Source organism: Erinaceus europaeus, chromosome 1 (genome assembly GCF_950295315.1).
Source record: "Erinaceus europaeus chromosome 1, mEriEur2.1, whole genome shotgun sequence".
NCBI classification, from domain to species: domain Eukaryota; kingdom Metazoa; phylum Chordata; class Mammalia; order Eulipotyphla; family Erinaceidae; genus Erinaceus; species Erinaceus europaeus.
In genome coordinates, this window is record NC_080162.1 from 32,655,726 (window position 1) to 32,676,787 (window position 21,062).

At 52.3% G+C, this 21,062-nt stretch overlaps 2 protein-coding genes across 3 annotated transcripts; one reads left to right on the top strand and one right to left on the bottom strand.

The window, feature by feature from the left end:
• Positions 1-1,856: 1,856 nt before the first annotated feature.
• On the top strand, positions 1,857-15,148 carry CABLES2 (Cdk5 and Abl enzyme substrate 2). Of its 2 annotated transcripts, none has more exons than XM_007520368.3 (10): positions 1,857-2,363; positions 8,677-8,748; positions 8,829-8,921; positions 9,881-9,958; positions 10,490-10,598; positions 11,076-11,241; positions 11,790-11,893; positions 12,193-12,299; positions 12,799-13,003; positions 13,139-15,148. In XM_007520368.3, the coding sequence occupies exons 1-10, from the start codon at positions 1,921-1,923 to the stop codon at positions 13,277-13,279; spliced, it is 1,518 nt and encodes a 505-aa protein (XP_007520430.1). In that variant the 5' UTR covers positions 1,857-1,920; the 3' UTR covers positions 13,280-15,148. The 2 variants fall into 2 exon arrangements, with proteins under 2 accessions (XP_007520430.1, XP_060035128.1); XM_060179145.1 differs by having other exon boundaries at positions 8,680-8,748.
• A 68-nt stretch (positions 15,149-15,216) lies between these two features.
• Positions 15,217-16,125, bottom strand: RPS21 (ribosomal protein S21). Its single transcript, XM_007520310.3, has 5 exons — positions 15,987-16,125; positions 15,699-15,825; positions 15,513-15,584; positions 15,366-15,421; positions 15,217-15,280 (listed from the first exon to the last, which is right to left on the bottom strand). Exons 2-5 carry the CDS (start codon positions 15,810-15,812, stop codon positions 15,271-15,273), a joined length of 252 nt encoding a protein of 83 aa, XP_007520372.2. The 5' UTR covers positions 15,813-15,825; positions 15,987-16,125; the 3' UTR covers positions 15,217-15,270.
• Between the last annotated feature and the right edge of the window lie 4,937 nt (positions 16,126-21,062).

Genomic DNA, 21,062 nt, shown 5'->3' on the forward strand with positions numbered 1-21,062 from the left:
CATCCATTTACAACCAACCTGAGACCCAGGTCTAACTCCAGGGTACCAGTCCAACCTTGGGAAGCCATGGTGGGGGGTAGGGGAGAGTGGAACCTAACAAGAGAGCAACTCAGCAGCTGGCCATGTCCTCCCAGTGTCCAGCCAGCACCTCACAGCACCTGCAGAGGAGAGTGGATGACTCAGCCTCAGCACACAGGGGCCTTTTCTGCACTGCAGCCCCACTATGTACAGGGCTCAGGGCAGACAAGCACCTGGTAGGGCAGAGGAACATTTCAGGCACACCGGCTCCATGTCCCCTACCTGAGCCAGAGCACAGTGACCTCACAGAGAGGTAGAAATTATATTTAAGGGAGTCAAGTGGTAGTGCAGTGGGTTAAGCACAGGTTCAAGCCCCCAGCTCCCCACCTGCAGGTGGTGAAGCAGTCTGCTGGTGTCTTTCTCTCCCTCTCTATCTTCCCCTCCTCTCTCTATTTCTCTGTGTCCTATCCAAAAATGACGACATCAATAACAATGATAACTACAACAACAATAAAAAGGGGCAACAAAAAAGGGAAAATAAATAAAATTTTTAAAAAGAAATTATATTTAAGAGCTTTTTGCATTATTAATGATTATGCAAAAAGGCTTTCATGACTGAGGTATCAAAGGTCCCAAGTTCAATCCCCTGCACCACCACAAGACAGAGCTGAAGAGTACTGTGGTTTAAAATAATAATAATTAGGGGCCGGGTGGTGGCGCACCTGGTTGAGCACACAGGTTACAATGCTCAAGGACCCGGGTTCAAGCCCCCGGTCCCCACCTTCAGGGGTAAAGCTTCGCAAGTGGTGAAGCAGGGCTGCAGGCGTCTCTCTCTCTCTCTATCTCTATCTCTATCTCCCCCTTCCTCTCAGTTTCTGGCTGTCTCTATACAATAAATAAAGATAATTTTTAAAAAGATTTAAAAAAATAATAATAGTAATTAGGATCTGGGTAGTGGTGTACCCAGTTGAACGCACATGTTGCAATGCACAAGGACCTGAGTTCAAGCCCCTGATTCTCACCTGAAGAAACAAAATTTAGCAAGCAGTGAAGCAGAAGCCATGCTTCAAGTGTCTCTCTCCCCCTCACTATCTCATTTTTGCCTATTTCTCTCTGCATCTATTCAATAAATACAATATTTTAAAAATAATTAAAATAAATAAATATATCATACTTAATCTCACTGGAGAAAGCTGCATAGAAGCCTTGCCTCCAAGACGCAGATGGGCAAAGGTCTGAAGGATCCAGCAGCACATGAAGCCAGGGGATCTGCCTTCGGAAGAGAAAATTGAAGCCCAGGCTCCAACAGGTTCCAAGGGACTGCCCCAAACTGTCTTTGACCCCAGCAGATGCCCTCACCACTCACAGCCTGGAACTCTTCAGTCACTGAGAGAGATCAGGTGCACCGACGGCCAAATTGAGAGCTATGGACTTCCTCCAGGTAAACTGAAAGTTCCACCAAACAACTGAATGGGACAACCCCCAGGGCCTCAAGGCACAGACACACTCAGTAAAGGGCAAGTGTGCTGGATTCTTAACAGAAGGAACCAAGGCAGATCACGAATACAGAAGCCCATCAAAAGGTACAGCGTGTACACGTCCCTAGGTTTCCGGGACAGGGCTTGAACTCCCTGCGCCGCAGACGCGGAACACAGGGCCTAACCCCGCGGGACTGTCTGGCAAGAGGCGTGGAGTTCCCCGCAGGCCCTTCCAAACTTCTGCTACTACCGACCTCTGGGAGCCGCCCCAACCTTCGCGGTACCGCGCTATCCAATAGGAGTGCTTGAAAGCAATAAATTTGCATGTGGGTGCGCCGCTACCAATGGGCGGCGAGCGCGGACGCGTGCGCGGCTCCTGCGGGCGGGCGGGCGGACTGCTGCGGGCCTTCGCTTCAATCAGAGGATGGCCGCGGCGGCGGCGGGTGGCACCGCGGGTCAGGCCTCTGGCCCGGCTCCCGCCAGGGCCCCGCCACCAGGAAGTGCTGCGTCCTCCAGGGCCCCGCCGCAGGCGCTGCGGAGGCGTGGGGATTCGCGGCGCCGCCAGGCCGCGCTGTTCTTCCTCAACAACATCTCCCTGGACGGGCGGCCCCTGAGCCTGGGCCCCGGAGGTGAGAAACCCCTGCCGCCGCTGACACCCGCCGAGACCCAGGAGCCGCCGGCTCCCCCGCCGCCGCCCCCGGAGCCCGCGCCGGCCCGCGGGGCCCCGCCGCCACTCGCGCCCCCAGCAATCCCGCCCGCGCCCTTCGCACCTGCACCCACCAAGGCCTCGGCGCCCCAGGGCCTGCTCAGTCCTGCGCCGCCCGCGGGCCTCGGCCTCGGGCTCGGCTTAGATGGGCAACGCCAGAGGTGAGTGGGGCCGGTCAGCTGGGGACGCAGGCAGGGGGGCGGGGATCCTGCGACCTGGGCTTGCAAAGGTTAGGGTCATCTGGGGACGTCAGCCCAGGACACAGGCTCAGCGTGATCTAGGCATCGACAGCTAGCTTCAAGGGATCAGGATCACCTAGGACCTAGTCAGCCTGGGACACAGGTTTGGAGTGGCCTGTCAGCACAGAACTGGGAGATCAGGAGGTGACCCTGAACCCCTGTGCTCCCCCAGGCACAGCACTGGGGTGTCCTGGGCCTTAATAGCCCAGGAAAGTAAGTGCTCGCCGGGCCTCATCAGTCGAAGAGACCAGGTCAGGGGTCACCGGGGACTGTGTCAACCCCCTGGATGTGGAAGTTAGGGTTTCTTCAGGCCCTGTCATCCCCCAGCCATAGGAGTCCTCTTATTCTGCCAGCCCCTGAATAAGAGGTCAGGGTCCTCTTGGTCTCCCCATCCCCTTGAACACCCCCAGCATTGGAGACGCCCCCTAGACAAAGGCCCCTCAGACATAGGTTATAGTGTCCTCTTGTATTTCCCATGCCAGAGACCCTTCCATGTGGGCAGGGAACTTCCCTGCATCAGGACATGCAGTTTAGGTTTCACCAGGCCAGGCCTTCCCCACCCATCACAAGTGCTGATCACCCCCATTACCTCTGTACATCTGAATCCCTCTGTGGTTGTAGAGCAGGGTGGCCGGGCCCCTCCTGTGTGAGGACTCAGAGCAGAAAGGCCCAGCTTTGAGTGGTTTGGCACCCCACTCCCATCCCACCATCCAGTGCAGAGTGCCTCCTTATTTTCTCCCATGCTGTGAACTGAATCTGTGTCCCCAGGCCAAAGCAGTGAAGTACCTGCAGCCCCTCATGGCCATAATGCAACCCACCCCAGCACAGCCTCATCTGGAGAGGGAGTGAGGGTGCCAGGCTGACGGGGACACTGGGATGGGACACAGAGGGAATTGAGTGCTCCGGGTCTGCTGCAGCCACCAGAGCCATGGCCCTTCCTGGACCTGCCCACTCTTTGGGTCTTCTCCCTGCTCCCTCCTTCTTGGCCTTGAATTCTCTGTTCAGAGGTCCTTCCTACCCCTCAGGGGTGCACTTGCCTGTTGGCTTTTGTCCTTCCTCTGGCTCTGCTATTGAGTTCAGTGCTGCATCCTGTGTCTGGGTGTCAGTGCCTCTCCCCTAACAACTGTCAGGCTTCCAGGATGGGGACTGTCCACTTCACTGTACTCTGCAGTACAAAGAGGGAGCCTCAGAGAGCCACAGCTGGGTGCTTTTTTTTTTTTTACTATTTATTTATTCCCTTTTGGTGCCCTTGTTGTAGTTATTATTTGTTGTTGTTGTTGTTGTTGATGATGATGTCATCGCTGTTGGATAGGACAGAGAAATGGAGAGAGGAGAGGAAGACAGAGGGGGGGAGAGAAAGATAGACACCTGCAGACCTGCTTCACCGCCTGTGAAGCGACTCCCCTGCAGGTGGGGAGCCGGGGGGCTTGAACCGGGATCATTACGCTGGTCCTTGCACTTTGCGCCACTTGTGCTTAACCCAGTGCGCTACCACTTGACTCCCAAGATGTGTGTGTTTTTTTAGGAGTGGAAGGAGTTGGGAGGTCTCTTCCCAAGGTCTGTATCCTGGGTGCAGTGGTTAGACCCAATTGTGACAAGACCTGGCTGAAGCCTAGCCGGGCCAGTCAGTGACTGTGTGACCTTGAGCAAGTGGACCTGCCTCTCTTATCCTTGGTTTGCTCCTCTGCAAAGCAGATTTGTGTTGATCACTGCCTGCCTGGGTTGCTGTAAGGCCAGATCAATTCCAAGGGATCACTGAAGGGTGGGGACTGAGGGAGTGTCCATTGCAGCAAGAAATTCATTTCACCTTTAGGCTCAGTCTGATGTGACTTTTCTGCTAAGCCATTGAGCAAACCTTGAAAGCCCTCATTACCTCCTAGAACTTCTATCATGGTGTTTTCATTTTGACACTCTGGTCACTTGAAATTCAGAATAGCTTGGGAGGTGGCCTGAGTTTGACCCCCAACACCACACAAGCCAGAGTGATGCTCTGGTGTTCTTCCTCTCTCTAATAAATAAATAAGTTAATTAATTTTTAAAAACTCAGAAGAAACTGGGGTTCTGGTGACTCCAGCTGAATCAGAAACCAGCTCTGGAGTGATGTGCCACCTTCATACAGTGTCAGCAGGGCCCGCTCTGCTGGAGTGAGTCTGGGCTGCCCAAACCACTGCAGTGGGGTGTATCACAGCCTCAGCGAGCATGAGAAGTCAGGGAGTCCAAAGCCTGGACCCATTCCTGCCTCTCCCAGCTCCCAGTAACCCCAGGCTCTATCTGTCTATCTGTCTGTCTGTCTATCTGCTCTTCTCCTAGCATTTTCCTTTTTCTTTTTTTTTTTTTTTTAGTTTTATTTATTTATTCATGAGAAATGATAGGAGAGAGAGAAAGAACCAGACATCACTCTGGTATATGTGCTGACATGTACCATGTTGGGACTCATGCTTGAGAGTCCAAAGCCTTATCCACTGTGCCACCTCCCAGACCACATATTTTCCCTTTTGTTGCCCTTGTTATTTTTTATTGTTGTAGTTGTTGTTGTTATTGATGTCGTCGTTATTAGATAGGACAGAGAGAAATGGAGAGGAGGGGAAGACAGAGAGGGGGAGAGAAAGTTAAGACACCTGCAGACCTGCTTCACTGTCTGTGAAGCGACTCCCCTGCAAGTGGGGAGCTGGGGGCTCGAACCGGGATCCTTACACCAGTCCTTGCGCTTGGCGCCACATGCGCTTAACCCGCTGCGCTACTGCCTGACTCCCGCATTTTCCTTTTCTAAGGGCACTGTCACTAATTAGAGCCCACTCCAACACTTACAAGACCCTATTTCAAATTCAGCTGTAGTCACAGCTACAGGGGTTAGGACTTCAGTGTAGTGACCCAAACAGTTGTTTTTCTTGTCCACTCAGCAAGTGGAGGTGATGCCAGGGTGCAGCCACAGAACAAGGGGTGTTGCTGAGTTAGTGGGAGCAGAAACCCTCAAGACTAGATGCTTGTAACAGAGTGGTTCTGAGAATGAGGAGGATTTCAGTCGACAGCTCAGCAGCCAGGAGTGACCTAGCATTCTAGAAGCTGCCCAGTATATGTTCATAGGAAACCAGTTTCAGGGTGGCAACTGGCAGTTTGTTGACAGTGCTCATTTTGGGAGGTTTCTCGTTCTCCAGCTGAAACATAGCAGGAGGTGGCAGCCAAGGCTGGAACCTGGAATCACGATTCCCTGTGGCAGCCCAGATCAAGACCCAGTTCTCAAGGCCCCTCCCTGCCCAGTGTCCCAGAGTGACACCATCACCATGAGAATAGTTGGAATTGGGTGGCTTTGTCTGCCTGACAGGGATCTGGCCATGTGCTGGACACCATGCCTCAGCAGGGATAAGGCCGCAGGCCAGCAGGCAAGACCTTCCACATCTGGCAAAAGAGGATCCATATGTTGGTAATGTTGACACTTGGTGGTTGGGTGGTTACCCTTGCAGGATGGCCCCAGCACCTCCTTCACTTGGCCCCAGGGTTGCTTTTGGCTTCTCAGGGGATGTGGTCTCCAAACTCATAGAGCAACCTTCTGGCAGTCTCAGTTACAGAGGAAAACAAGCTTCCCCGGCACTAGAAACAGTGTCTAGGAATTAGCAGTTTCTCTTTCTCTGCAGAGTTGCCTGAGTGTAGAGGCAGCACTATAAGTGCTCTTCCTCTTACCAGCTCTGTGCCTCAGTTTCCCCCACTGGGGAGTGATAAAATCACCACATTATACAGTTGCTGTGAGGGCTAAATTTGTCTAAAAGTGCTTACAAGTGGGGAGCCCAGATAGCAGAGCACTTATCCAAATGACTTTCATACCTGAGGCTCTGAAGTCCCAAGTTCAATCCCCGGCACCACCATAATCCAGTGCTGAGCAGTGATCTGAGGAGAGAGAGAAATGGGGGGGTGGGGGAAAGAGAAAGAAAAGGAAATGCTTACAAGGAAGGAAAGATAAAAGAAAACCACAAAAAAAAAAAACAATGAAAATTTAGTAAGCCATCTAGATGTAAATGCTAGAGCTTGGTGAGATGAAGGCTCCACTCCATTGGGAAACAGAAAATATAAAGAGAGTGGGCCGGGCATTAGAGGTCAGCATCCCTCCTGAGCAGCCTGGGCCTCAGACCCTGTCGGCCTCAAAGGAGCCCTAGTGCTTGTCTGTTGTAGGACCAAGCCAGTAAATGAGGTCCCAGCCTGCTAAGCGTCACATCACCTGGGAAATTACTTGAGGAAATGAGCCTGAGAAAGCCACACTGGCTTCTCCCTGGAGTAGCAGACTCCTCTCCACAGAACATCCCAGCCAGGCTCCGCTGAGGCTGATTTCTCTCGCCTGTCAGCTCCTGCACCTCTCCCTCTGGCTGGGCATTCTCCCAGGCCCAGAGTGCTCTGGGAGCACTCCCAGGCCCAGAGTGCTCCCAGGAGTGCTCTGGGAAGGCCCAGAGCACTCCTGCTCCCTCTAGGCCTCCCACCCAGTACACAGGGCGGTAGCCTACCAGCCCTCGAGGCCTCCATAGCCTCCTCTCCTCATGCCTGGCTGTGGGCAAGTAGCCCTGCTCTGAGCAAGGGCCACTTGGGGGACCCTGCAGTTTACTGGATCTGTTCATATGTTCAATTCTACTTTGTTGCAACAAGCTCCTGTTGACCTTTGTCATTTGCAAGACATAGTGTGGACTTCGATACCCGGAATACAGACCTGGGCCCTCACTCCCAGGACAGCCCTGCTGCGTGACATGGAGCAGGGGCTGAGCCTTCCCCCTGCCCCACCTCCACCTGCTGCCACCCCCCACGCCCCACCCATCTAGTTGTCACTCTGAGCAATGGAGTGAGAGGTGATGTGGGGCTCTCCCCTTCGCTGGCCCAGTCAGCACTGACACGCCATAGCCACTGTGTTCCTCAGCCCAGCACTGAGACTCAGCAGCCAGGATCCTAGTCCTCATCTGTGGGCCCAGGGTAGAGAACTGCTGAGGACAGTGCTGCACTGGCACCCTACAGCTCCCAAAAGTGAGCCCTCCTATGTCCTCTCCCCAAGAGCCAGAGCTCTCTTTTTTTATTATTAGATTTTTTTTTCTTTATTTAATAGGACAGAAATTGAAAGGGGAGAAGATAGAGAGGGAGACAGAAAGATAGACATCTGCAGATCTGCTTCACCACTCGTGCAGTTTCCCCACCCCCCCACCCCCGTGGATGGGGGGTGGCTGGGGCCCAAACCCAAGTCCTTGTGCATAGTAATGTGTGTGCTCAACCAGAAGCACCACTACCAGGCCCCCAAGCCACTATTTTGAGAAGACCCTCTCCACTCAGGGTGTGTGTGACTGCCACCACATAAGCCCCAGGTGGCCCTGTGAGGACTGCACCACCTGGCCCATAGTGGAGGCTTCTGAGCTGCATTTGTGACCATTAGCCCCTCCAGGATGGCAGCCAGGAGCCGCTACTCTGCTTTTGATTCTCTGTACTCGGGCTACATACTTAGTAGTTGCACAGAACAGATGTGAAACTTTCCCAGGAAGGACCTAGTGTTAAACCCTCTGCTGCCTGGCCAGTGCTGGAGTACCCTGGGAGGAGGGCTGCCCTCCTGTCTTTGTGTGCCTGGGCTGTGGGACTCGCCTTGTTTTAGCATCTTTAACAGTCCCTGTTCTTCTCAGGCAGATCCCTCAGTCTGGCTGGCTAGGGAGCAGAGGATACGGTAGCGGCCCTTGACCTTGAAGTCAACAGAGCCTCCTGCCTCTGCATGGTGTGATCTTGGACACAGGGCTTTGTTGTAGGCAGCCTCATTGTCGGAAATGGCTGTGGGCCTCGCATGGACTGGCAGAAGGACGAGGGATGAAAGTGGGGCCCCCAGTGCCAATAACCTGGTTTATAATCTTGACCTGAGGGCAAAGCCTATGTAGGGCTTCTAAGCCCTTAGACATCAGTGGAGGTGACATTACCCAGCTCCCCAGTGCATGCTATGCTGATGTGAGAGAGAGAGAGACAGCTTTTAACCAGCCCCAGACAGGCTGTGAACTATGAATACTTCTGTCTATACTCCAGGATAGCCCCAGCATGTCACCACCTCCTCAGAAGGCTCTAAGAACTCCATTCTAAGCAGCCACCAGTGCCTGGTCACCTGCAGTTACTGAGAACCCACGTCCCTCCTGGGAGTGTCTGAGCCTCGCCATCAATTGGCGCTGGGTCTGCTATTGGCCCTTGGACCACAGCAGGGGTCTTGTGCCTGTGTTGAGGCCTGGTGTCTTTACAGAAGGCGTGTAGCCTCCCAGCGCTGCTCCCTTGAGTTCCTGGAAGATGCTGTGGGATGTGCCTCGGTTCCCAGGTACAGGTCCCATCCTGAGCACCACCTCCTTCTGGGGAAAGAGAGTCCAGGAGAGAAGGGTGACTTGTTTCACTTTACAGAACCAAACACATCTCTGGATCTCCAAGACATAAAGGCCTGAAGAAGACTCATTTCATCAAGAACATGAGGCAGTATGACACCAAGAATAGCAGGTACAGCGGACTGAGCAGAGACTAGTGCAGGGGCAGCCTCCCTGGAAGCCAGCATGGTACTGTCCTGCCAGCCTCTCTTTCTTCCCAAGTTCCCCACCAGCTCTGGAGCCACAAGCAGGGACACTCTGGGCCACACAGCCTATCCAATATCCCATTAGAAGTGGTCTCTCCCCCCTCACACTCACCTTTCTCCTGGACCATGCTTGGCCAACGAGGCCCAGTGTCAGAGACACCCAGTGGGGCCTTACAGTGATTCCACTCCCCACAGTAGGCTGTCCTGCCCTGAACTCACCCCATAACCCTGGTTGGGAAGCTCAGTCTTCCTAGCAGTGGCCTTGGATTGACAGTCCTAACCTCTGCTCCAAATTACAAGTTCAGTCTGGTGCCAAGGGGCAAGTGGGGTGGGATAGGGCAGGTTGAGTGGCCCTGGGTATCCATTTGTCCCATCCAGAAAAGGGGAGACATTTCCATTCTCTTGCTAAGGTCAGGGGCAGGGACACCTATTCTTGCACAGGCTTCCTTCTGGGGTACCTGGATGGTGCTCTAGATGACATCAACCCCCAGCAGGAGGGCTGAGAATCGGCACCCTGTCCCCAGCACTTCACCAGGCAGATGTGGCCTCTGTCTTGTGTCCTCTGAATTCTGGCTTTTCCAGCCTGGACTACACTATGGCCTATAGTCTACATAGGGCCAGGCCAGCATGTCCCATGGAGGGGGCACCTTTAGCAAGCATCTGGATGGTGGATAGACCCTTCCTGTCACTTGAGTCTAGGCCCTGTCTGATCCCATGTCCCCCACCCATTCTGGCCCTCACAAGCCCCCACATCCTCACTCTGTGTCCCTCATGTTCTTACTCTGTGCCCCCTTCCAACCTTATGACCCACTTCTGAATCTACCCCCTTCCTCTCTGACCCCCATGCCCTCCCATCTTACCCCATGACCTCCCCCTGTCCCCACAGGATCGTGCTGATCTGTGCCAAGCGCTCCTTGTGTGCAGCCTTCTCAGTTCTACCCTATGGAGAAGGCCTGCGGATCAGGTGAGCACTAGCTTAGGGTTGGGGCTGCACAGTTGACACATCAGCTAGAACTGATTGGGTCCTCAACAGGACACTCGAGGTCCATATTGCGACTTCTGCTGAAGTACCCGACAGCAGCAGGGGCTAGATGTTCACCTTATGGTGACACTGCCCTGCTTCCCTGTGACCCATCCCAGCAGGCACTTCGTTTGTAACTCCAGGAGAAAGGAGATGGCCATCGGGGCAGGGATAGCACTGAAGTAGTCAGTAGTGGGAACAGTGTGGGCTGGTAAAACCAGAACAGAGGACATAATTCCTGGGAATAGTAGGGAACTGAGGGGGAACACAGGGGCATGTGGCTGCCACCTCTGCATAATAAGGGAAGTGTCATAGCCAGGGACAAGCAAGACACATTTAGGAAAGAACCTTTCTCAATAGCTGTGTCCCACTCCCACTGTTCCTCCACAAGAGCAGGTGCACCCCAGTCTTCAAAGTCTACCCAATACCGCCCCCCCCCCCGGGCCAAACCCAGCAGCTCTCTATCCCCTGCAGTGACCTGAGGGTGGACAGCCAGAAGCAGAGGCATCCATCTGGCAGTGTTCCTGTTTCCTCTGAGATGGTCTTCGAGCTGGAAGGTGTAGAGCTGGGAGCAGATGGAAAGGCAAGAGCTAATGTCACGGTGAGGGGGTGGGTGGGCACAGAGCCACAGTCCTAGAGGAAATGGAAAACTGTTTGCATTCACCTAAAATGTTAGAATGGCCAGAGACTAGCAACATGGCCTAAAAGATAGCCAAGTCATAAGGGGTGTTCTGGGTCCTGCTGGTCAGGTTGGGGGGCTGGGCAGCGGGAAGGTTCTGGGGCTTGGTTCCATGTGAGGAAGTCGGGGGTTGTATCCTGGAGTGTTCCCGTTCCTGGCTTCCAAGTGAGTGAGCGAGCAAGCATCTGCTCTGGGCTTCCTGGGGCTCCCTGCATGCTCAGTGATGAGCTCTCCTTTCTGTCTACACAGGAGAGTGGGGGAGGGGGACTTTCCACAACAGGTAAGAATAAAGTGGAATTTTGTATGACTTCCATCCTTGGGAGGGGACTGTGGAGCCACTGAAACTATCATGGCTGAGCCATAATGTACTTGCCTTTGCAGGTCGTGTCTTATGCGAAGTTTCTGTACCCAACGAATGCCTTGGTTACACACAAGACTGACAGCCATGGCCCACCTCCCCAGCCTCGTGCCAGTGTCCCCCGGGCTCTACCAGGGTCAAGATACAAACCTGTCCCCACCAAGTCGGTGCCAGCTGGCACAGAACTAGGTAGCACTGTGTGTCCTAACCTGTAATGGAACTAGGCAGTCCCTTAACCCTAACTGGGCCCAGAACTATCTAGATAACCTCTCATACTCTAAGCAATCACTGACTTAAATAGTCTCTGGGGCACAGGGCACGCAGTCATAGTGGCTCAGTCAAGGACATCATGTGAGGACAGACTGAGGAACCACGTTTGCATTCATGGTCTTCCATGCAGACAGCTGGGGCCTGGGAAGCAGTTTGGGATCTCTCAGGAATGGAAGGAATCACCCAAACCAAGCAATCAGTCCTTGAATGGCTCCAGGACAGGGTCCCTTCTGTCAGAACTTCTTGCCCACCTCCAGCCCTTGGGGGGTGGCAGGGGTGCTCACGGCTGTACCTGGTGCCCCTTGGGCCCCAAGAATGCCAATCCCTTCCGTGACAGTGCTCAACAAGAGAAGCTTGTGACCCACTCCCACACTAGGTGCCAGCCAGGTGCTGCCCAGACTGGGTGGCAAAGGCCAGCTGACCAGAGTTCAGGACATTGGTGGGTCAGGGCTGCCATCTGCTTGCAGGGAGTGATGCAGGGGATGCCCTGGAGTACAACCCCAACCTTCTGGATGACCCACAGTGGCCCTGTGGCAAGCACAAACGGGTCCTCATCTTTGCATCCTACATGGTATGGTGAGCACCGCACCCCGCACACACCTGCATACACAGACCCACAAGGCTGCGGCAGGGCAGGCGGGGGAGTGACCATATGCGTGAGAACAGTGCTTGCGCCCTACCTGACCCATGGGCTAGGCAGCCTGGTCTCCCCATTCACATGGGCATGTTCTCACTGACCCAGCTTCTATAGCCATGCCACCTTCTCCCTTACCTACCCAAGAAATGGGAAATGGCCTCATGCTGACTAGGCAGGTGGGCCCCAAGGCTGGTGAGGGGCCACTCCCCACCCTGCCACCCTCTCCATTGCAGACAACAGTCATAGAGTATGTGAAGCCTTCCGACCTCAAGAAGGACATGAACGAGACGTTCCGAGAGAAGTTCCCGCACATTAAGCTGACGCTGAGCAAAATCAGGAGGTAAGAAAGGGAAGACAGCGTCGCTGAGCCTTGCTGGGGACACTGCTGACACATACCATCTTGTGACACTTTGCCTCTCCTCTCCCACATTAGGTAGATAACTAACCCTGACAAATCCAGATATGCCATCCCCAGCCCACCCACCAATAGCACCAATTCCTGGGCTGCCCCACAGCCCCTTACACCTGGCCTCCTCTCTGCCAAGATCTTTGGTAGGCCCCAGAGCAGCTCAGTTCTCTCAAGGTGACTACCCAGGGGGCCATTCCAATCAGCGCTGTCAAAGCCGCCAACTCGCCCCACACACACATACCTCACTGTCTCTCACTGCCTACCTACCCCTCTTGCAGGATCCTAGGCACTGGCACCAGATGCTATAGTTTTCCACAGGTGGGGTGAGACCCAGCCAACTGCTCCCACTTGGAAGAAATAGCGCCTTTCCTAAGGAGGAAGGTATGGCTGCTTCCTCAGCCCACAAGCCTTTGCCTTTGTGCGTGTCCAGTTTGAAGCGAGAGATGCGAAACCTGTCTGAGGAGTGCAGTCTGGAGCCCGTGACAGTGTCCATGGCCTACGTGTACTTCGAGAAGCTTGTACTGCAGGGCAAACTCAACAAGCAGAACCGAAAGCTGTGCGCTGGGGCCTGCGTGTTACTCGCCGCCAAGATCAGCAGCGACCTCCGCAAGAGTGAAGTGAAGCAGCTCATTGATGTGAGTATGTGCCTGGCCTGCTGCAAGGGTCCCTGCCATGGAGGGCAAGTCACCTGCCCCACTGCACTCCCAAACCTACTGCCTGGATGGGAGACCAGAGGGGCTCACCCCCCTCTCCTTCCCTCCTTCCTGCAGAAATTGGAAGAGAGGTTTCGGTTCAACAGGCGGGACCTGATTGGCTTTGAGTTCACAGTGCTGGTGGCCTTGGAGCTGGCCCTCTACCTTCCTGAGAACCAGGTGTTACCTCACTACCGCCGCCTCACCCAGCAGTCCTAGCCCAGGCCACTGCCCCACCAGCTTTGCACTCCAAGTTCATAGCTGCTCAGTACCCACAGGAATGCTCCCAGGCACCTAAGGGTGCCCCACCCTTAGTGGGGACGTTGTAGTTTCTCTTACACCCTTAGTTCCTTAGAGGGACCATGCTTTCTTCCCAAAGCACACCGGACAGCCAGTGCTATTTCTGAACATCTTCCTGGATTTTTACATGAAAAGATTTTTTTTGTTTTGTTTTTTTTCCTGTGCCCTCTGGTACCAGAACCTCTCTGATCACTTGGCATGGTGCATTCTGACCTGATGCTATCTTTCTTTCATCTCATCTCTCACAAATGATGCAGTACTGTACCCACCTGGGGGCAGTGACCTGGCCTCCCAGGTCATACCAAATGCACTGAAATTGTTGAAGTCAGCACATTGATCTTGGCTCTTTCCACTTTTGGATGTAGAAACACAGCACTGTGGACCCTGTGTCTGGCTCCTTCCTACCCAGCAGAGTCCCTCATAAATTACAGCATCCCTGTCCCCAAGCAGAGCTCTGGAAGCAGGTCATCCCACAAGAAACTCCTGGTTGTATGGACCCCACTATTGTTCTTTGGCCTCTATTCTTCCAAGCATCATGTCACTGTGAAGCCCTGATGCCCCAGGTGTCATACACCCTAACAGCCACCCCCACCCCAGCCTTGGCCCATCCCAAATGGACAGCCACCCTCTGCCTCTTACTTGCCCACAACACCCTGAACTTCAGGACTGCTGAATGGGCTCTTCTTGGCTCTTGATCTCCTAAGCAATATTGTGACAGAGGGGTTAGGGGGAAAGCCTATTTATTGTAACTGGGGATTTGGTTTTGTGTTTTCTGAAGTGACTTGAAACCACTTAACCCTTAGGCAGAGACTGATCACCAACACCCCCACCCCAGCACTGCCTCCATCTGGGGTCAGTCTGTCTTGTTCTTCCAGGCAAGTTCAGTGGGTGCACTGGCCAGTGCCATCTGTGCCAGATCTATGCCCAGCATTATCTGCAGGATCCATGTCTATCTTTCCCAGGAATCTGTCCTCCTTTGCACATTGCATGAACTCTTGCAACCAGTTTCAGATTGTCCCACCCTTCAGCTCATTACCCATCAAAAATCTGAAGAACCAAGGACTGTTGAGTTTCCTCTCCTGCTATTGTCCGTCTTAGAGAGGCTCTGGTCACTGGTATTCTGCCGGCATGGACTGCTTTTATAGGACCAGCTCTGCTCACCACCAGTACCTCAGCCTCCACCCCAGTATGGGTGGCAGGCCTACTGTTAACCAGAACCAAGTCTGCATCCCCTCATTGCCATGAACTGTCTGCTCCAGGGAGTATCCCGTCCTCTCCCACTTGGTTCTCCAAACTCATCTCACCCAGAGATGGGAGGATGGAAGCTGCTAGGCCAGGAGCTGTGTTCTGCCACCAACGCATCTCGAGGGCACTGTGACTTCCAAAGTTCTGGTTTACAACTCAGTCTGGAGGGACATGGCTCCTTTGGCAACATCTGTATATATATGTTACAAGAGCTGATACAGTAATTTAACTTATATTTATATAGTAGAGTGGCTTGTAGCCTTTTTGGTTTTAAGTCCTACCCACTCAACCCCACCCCAGTATCCTTAATAAGCCAAGAGCAGTCACTGTGTGGTGCTCCAGAATCATTACAGAAGCCAGTATTGAAGCTAGACTTCAGTCTGAGCCCTGATCCTTGTTATAACCGGGGTGTCTGAGGTGTCAGAGCCTGGTGCTCCTCCTTAGTGCCCAATAGCAATTGTGGGTCTCAATGTCAATTGTCACAGATTGTTAGCAAATGATAATGTACTTGTGCTTTTAAGTAAATCTTGGTTTTGCAACATGCTTCACAGCCTATCTCCTTTCCAAAGTGGTGGTGGTGGTGGGGTTACAGTAAAGTACACAACACAGACTGGGCTTTCACTGTTTATTTATACAAATACTCCACATCGTGGTTTCCCCCGAAGTCAGAAATTCCTAGACAAAAGTAAGGCAAATGTTAAAGCCTGATCTCTGGACAAACCCTCCACCTCTACTACCCACCCCAAGTGAGCCCTCTTACTTTGAGACGATGCCATCCGCCTTGGCCAGTCGTAGAATGGAGTCGTCCGACTCGCCCTGCAAGAAAAAGGACATTGAGCCGCGGCCCTCCCAGCTGAACAGGACCCTGCGAGGCCGCAGAGTTGGGCGAGTGGTCCGGGACACTCACCATCTTGCGGATGGTCCCACAGATCGCGTAGGTCCTATACTGGCCGTTGAACCTGCCGGTTACCTTGTCGACCTACAAAAAGGCAACGGAGTTGGGGAGTGAGGCTCAGCTAAGATCCAAGCTAAGGATCAGGAAGCAGTACTCCCAAGCTGTCCTGCCCGCCCCGCGGGGCTGCGGCGCGCTCACCTCGGCCACGTTCATCTGGATGGACGCGTGGTCCTTGGCACCGATAATGCGGTTGCTGGCGGAGCACTTGCGCGGAACGTACAAGTCCACGAACTCGCCGGCGTCGTTCTGCATGGTGGAACCGCGCCTGGGGAGCACCGCGCGTGAGGCCGGGCCAACCCTGCCGGCCCCTCCCGTGCACGTGCACGTGGGCCTCTCAACCACCCCCAGCCCCAAACCGATCCCCAAGATCCCCAATCCACTCCTGAATTCAGCTTAAGAGTATGGCGGGGCAGACGCGAGGCCTACCTGATGGCTACACGATGAGCGCTAACGTAGAAAGGAAGCGCCGAGCCTCCAGACAGCTATTTTGGCGGACGGGGCGGAGCCTCAGTGAGTGCTTCCGGGTTGCGGTTGCGCCTAGAGGGCCAGCCTACCTAATGTACTTCCGCTTCCGGCGGGAGCGTCCTTGAGACCATAGAGTTGGCTTGGTCCAAGTAGATAAAGGTTTCCGGAAGGTCAGCGTTTCAGTCTCAGCTCCCTTCCCGCGTAGGCGTGGCGTGGCGTGGCGTGGAGATCTCCGGAGAGCTGGACTGCAAGGTGGTATCGGTGCACACCTGCCCCACAGCCCTGTCCGTACACCTGCTCCGAGGAGACGGCCGGGCATGCGCGCTGCTGACCACACAAAGCCGAAAAGACAGGCGCCCACGACTCCCACCTGGTACCTGGCCTCTGGGAGTTTGGGGGTCACAGGTCACCACGCGAGAATCCGGCACCTGGGCTTTGGGGATCTGGAGGCCACGGCTGCCTTCACTACTCCTCCGCAAGGACCTAGACAGCGGAGCTGATGGAGAAGTGTGTGCAGTCCTTTATTGGTGCCAATCAAAAATATGGGAAAAATCCCAGGCCGTAGGGCTAACTTGCCAGAGGCACCTGAGCACACACACGCGACCCAACTAAAATGTTCGCTGGGGCTTTCTCTCCCAACTGAGGCCGGGAGGATGGACTGGAGGCGTGGGTATTGACTTTGTCTTTGTCACTGCTCCTTCGCCATCTCCCGACTTCCACACCACTTCCCCAACTGTCAGATTGCAGGGTAAGAGTGCGCTCAGCCTTGGACTTTGCACACAGTAGAGACATAAGACTGAGTGGATGTGCGCCGACCCGCGAACCCAGCCACTCACGCTGTCACCGTGAGACTAAGAATTTACACCTGCGGGGGCGGGGAGCGGGGCGCTTCAGGAGTTTGGGCTGTGCTGCAGGTGTGTGGGAGGGGAGGGATGGCCTTTGGCAGCGTTGGAATTGCCAAGACCTGGTGATTACACTAGTGGCAAAAATTAAAGTATAAAGTAAAGGGCAGGGGTAGATAGCATAACAGTTATGCAAAGAGACTCAGGGCTGGGCGGTGGCGCGCCTGGTTGAGCGCATGTTTGTTTTTTTTTTTTTCATAGTTCCATGATTTTTTTTTTATCTTTTTTTTTTATTTAAGAAAGGATTAATTAGCATGTTTTTTTTGTTTGTTTTTTTGGGGTTTTTTTTGGCCTCCAAGGTTATTGCCGGGGCTCGCTGCCTGCACCACGAATCCACTGCTCCTGGAGACCATTTTTTCCCCTTTTGTTGCCCTTGTTGTTTTTATCATTGTTCTGGTTATTATTGTTGTTGTTGCTGCCGTTGGATAGGACAGAGAGAAATTGAGAGAGGAGGAGAAGACAGAGGGAGAGAGAAAGACACCTGCAGACCTGCTTCACCGCCTGTGACGCGACTGCCCTGCAGGTGGGGAACGGTGGCGGTGCCACGTGCGCTTAACCCGCTGTGCTACCCCCAGACTTCCCGAGCGCATGTATTACAGTGCACAAGGACCTGGGTTCGAGCCCCCAGTCCCCACCTGCAGGGGGAGAGCTTCATAAGTGATGGAGCAGGGCTGCAGGTGTCTCTTTTTTTTTTTTAGTTTATTTTTTTTTATTTTTGAGAGAGATGCAGAGAGAGAGAAACACCAGAGCACTGCTCAGCTCTGGCTTATGGTGGTGTCGGGGATTGAATCTGGGACTTAGGAGCCTCAGGCATGAGAGTCTGTTTGCATAACCATTATGCTATCACCCCCACCCGTGCAGGTGTCTCTTGTCTTTCTTCCTACCTCCCGCTTCCTCTCAACTCTGGCAGTCTATCCAATAAATAAAAGATAATGAAAATAGGGAGTCGGGCGGTAGCGCAGCGGGTTAAGCGCACATGGCGCAGAGCACCAGGACCAGAATAGGGATCCCGGTTTGATTCCCCGGCTCCCCACCTGCAGAGGAGTCCCTTCACAGGCGGTGAAGCAGGTCTGGAGGTGTCTATCTTTCCACCTCTCTGTCTTCCCCTCCTCTCTCCATTTCTCTCTGTCCTATCCAATGATGACATCAATAACTACAACAACAATAATAACTATAACAATAAAACAATAAGAGCAACAAAAGGGAATAAATAAATATATTAAAAAAAGATAAAAATATTAAGGGGGCCGGGAGGTAGCGCAGCAGGTTAAGTGCACGTGGTGCAAAGCACAAGAACCAGCGTTAAGGATCCCAGTTCCAGCCCCCAGTTCTCCGCCTGCAGGGGAGCAGCTTTACAAGCGGTGAAGCAGGTCTGCAGGTGTCTGTCTTTCTCTCCCCCTCTCTGCCTTCCCCTCCTCTCTCCATTTCTCTCTGTCCTATCCAACGACGACATCAATAACAACAGCAAGAATAACTACAACAATAAAACAAGGGCAACAAAAAGGAAAATAAATATTTTTTTAAAATAAAAATACTGAAAAAGAGAGAGAGACTGTCATGCCTGGAGTTCCAAAGGCCCAGGTTCAATCCCCTGCACCACCATAAACCAGAGCTGAGCAGTGCTCTGGTAAGAATAAATAAATTAAATTAAATGACAGGTGGTGGCATACCTGATTGAGTACCCATGTTACAGTGCTCTGGGACCCAATTTGAACACCTAGCCCCCACCTGCAGAGGGAAAGCTTTGTATGTGGTGAGGCAGTGTTGCAGGTGTCTCTCTCCCTCTCTATCACCCCCATCCCTCTCTATTTCTGGCTGTCTCTATCAAATAAATAAAAATAATTTCTAAAATGTGGTAATTAAAATATAGTGACCTGTAAGGCAGCACAATGTATAAAGCCTTATGTTCTTTTTTTAATATTTATTCTCTTGTGTCGCCCTTGTTGTTTTATTGTTGTCATTGTGGATAGGACAGAGAGAAATGGAGAGAGGAGGGGAAGACAGGAGGAGAGAAAGACAGACACCTGCAGACCTGCTTCACCGCTTGTGAAGTGACTCCCCCGCAGGTGGGGAGCGGGGGCCTCAAACCGGGATTGTTATACCTATCCTTGTACTTCCTGCCGTGTGCACTTAACCCACTGCGCTACCACCCGACTCCCGAAATCCATATGTTCTCAAGCATGAGGTCCCAGACTTAATCTCAGATATTGCATGTGCTGCCAGAGCCAAAGATGAACTGTGCTTTGGGAAAAAACCATAAAAATAAATCTTTGAATGTAAAAACAAGGGGGGTTGACAGATAAGGGCCTAAAGGTTGGAACAGAGACTGAGTACTCTGGTAGCTGGGAGCCAGTGTTGAGTGGGCAGTTTTTAGCTCCATTGCACTGTGACACTAAGGCATCAGCAGTGAAGTCAGAAAGGCCAACACTTTCCAGGATAGTCTTTCTGTTGCTCCAGGCCCTGAGGTGTGTGTTTCTCCTAGCACATGCACAGACTTGGTGTGTTTATGTCTGTGGCTGGGTATCTGCGCTGCAGACTGCCTGTCTGTCTCTGCATCGCCCACCTAGGCTTTGAGAGCAAAAGATTCTCTTTGTAGCTGGGAGGCAGGCTACTGAGCTAGGATACCGGGAAGGAAGCCTGGCAGAGGGAGGATCCCAGAGGTCTTTGGAGGGTCTTGTTAATCAGCAGAACATTGTCAGTACATCTCCACAGGGGATGATATTCAGGGCTCACCTAGGACTGGAGATAAAATGTTCCCACGAACCAGACTGAAGAAACTCTTAATTGATGAAGCATTGGATAGAATACTCCGAGAGTCTTGCCATTAAAAGGGAATAATTTCCCCTGGACTAATTAGGGCCCCAATCCCACCTAACTAGGTCTTGAAAAAATCGAAGTGTTTCCAAGTAATTTAACTGCATTCCAAGACAATAAAGACAATGCTTAATTTGTATGTTTGTGTGTTTGTTTTACCAGAGCACTGCTCAACTCTGGTTTATGGCGGTACCAGGAATTGAACCTGGGAACTTAGAGTCTCAGGCATGAAAATCTTCTTCAGTTTAAGAATTTTAGAGTAAGGTGCTGGGCAGTAGCACACCAAGTTAAGCACACATAGTTCAAAGCGCAAGGACCCATACAAAGATCCCGGTTCATGCCCCCAGCTCCCCACCTGCAGGGGGATTACTTCACAAGCATGGAAGTGGATGGACCTTGAAAAAATCATGTTGAGTGAAATAAGTCAGAAACAGAAGGATGAATATGGGATGATCTCACTCTCAGGCAGAAGTTGAAAAACAAGATTAGAAAAGAAAACACAAGTCGAACCTGAAATGGAATTGGAGTATTACACCAAAGTAAAAGACTCTGGGGTGGGTGGGTGGGTGGGGAGAATACAGGTCCATGAAAGATGATGAATGACATAGTGGGGGTTGTATTGTTAAATGGGAATCTGGGGAATGTTATGCATGTACAAACTATTGTATTTACTGTTGAATGTAAAGCATTAATTCCCCAATAAAGAAATAAATTATTTAAATAAAAAAAATAGGGATAGATAGGGCAAAGGAATGAATGGAGTTATAGTGCTCTGAAGGTACTAGACTCCATTTTAATTTTTAAAAAAAGAAAGGCTTTTGCTTAATCATTATGCTATCTCCCTAGCCCTTTTCTTTCTCTGTTCTTCTTTTTTTTTTTCTATTTCTTTTCTTATTTTATTTTCCAGAGCTCTACTTTTCTCTTGCATATGGTGGAGCTGAGGATTGAACCTGGGGCTTTGGAGCCTCAGGCATGGAAGTCTTTTGCCTAACCGTTGTGCTATCTTCCTCCCGCACTTTTTTTTTTTCAAGATTTATTTATTTTTGTCATCAGATAGAAAGAAAGACAGAGGGGCTGGGTACCAGGTGATGCACCTGGTTGAGCACATGTATTACAATGCACAAGGACCCAGGTTCAAGCCCCTGGCCCCCACCTGCAGGGGGAAAGCTTTGCAGGTGGTGAAGTAGGGCTGCAGGTGTCTCTGTCTCTCTCCCTCTGTATCACTCCCTTCCCTCTTGATTTCTGGCTGTCTCTATCCAATAAATATTTTTTAAAAATTTAAAAAAGAAAAAAAAAGTTAAAGCATTGGGGCTGAGTGGTG

What these genes read in the sequence shown, in the direction of transcription:
- CABLES2 (XM_007520368.3), top strand. Translation starts at nt 1,921, where the DNA reads ATGGCCGCGGCGGCGGCGGGTGGCACCGCGGGTCAGGCCTCTGGCCCG. An exon ending in GGATGTGCCTCGGTTCCCAG is followed by an intron (nt 8,749 to 8,828) that starts GTACAGGTCCCA and finishes TTCACTTTACAG; the next exon opens with AACCAAACACATCTCTGGAT. An exon ending in AGCTGGGAGCAGATGGAAAG is followed by an intron (nt 10,599 to 11,075) that starts GCAAGAGCTAAT and finishes TTGCCTTTGCAG; the next exon opens with GTCGTGTCTTATGCGAAGTT.
- RPS21 (XM_007520310.3), bottom strand. Translation starts at nt 15,812, where the DNA reads ATGCAGAACGACGCCGGCGAGTTCGTGGACTTGTACGTTCCGCGCAAG. An exon ending in TCCAGATGAACGTGGCCGAG is followed by an intron (nt 15,585 to 15,698) that starts GTGAGCGCGCCG and finishes GCCTTTTTGTAG; the next exon opens with GTCGACAAGGTAACCGGCAG. An exon ending in GTGGGACCATCCGCAAGATG is followed by an intron (nt 15,422 to 15,512) that starts GTGAGTGTCCCG and finishes TTTTTCTTGCAG; the next exon opens with GGCGAGTCGGACGACTCCAT.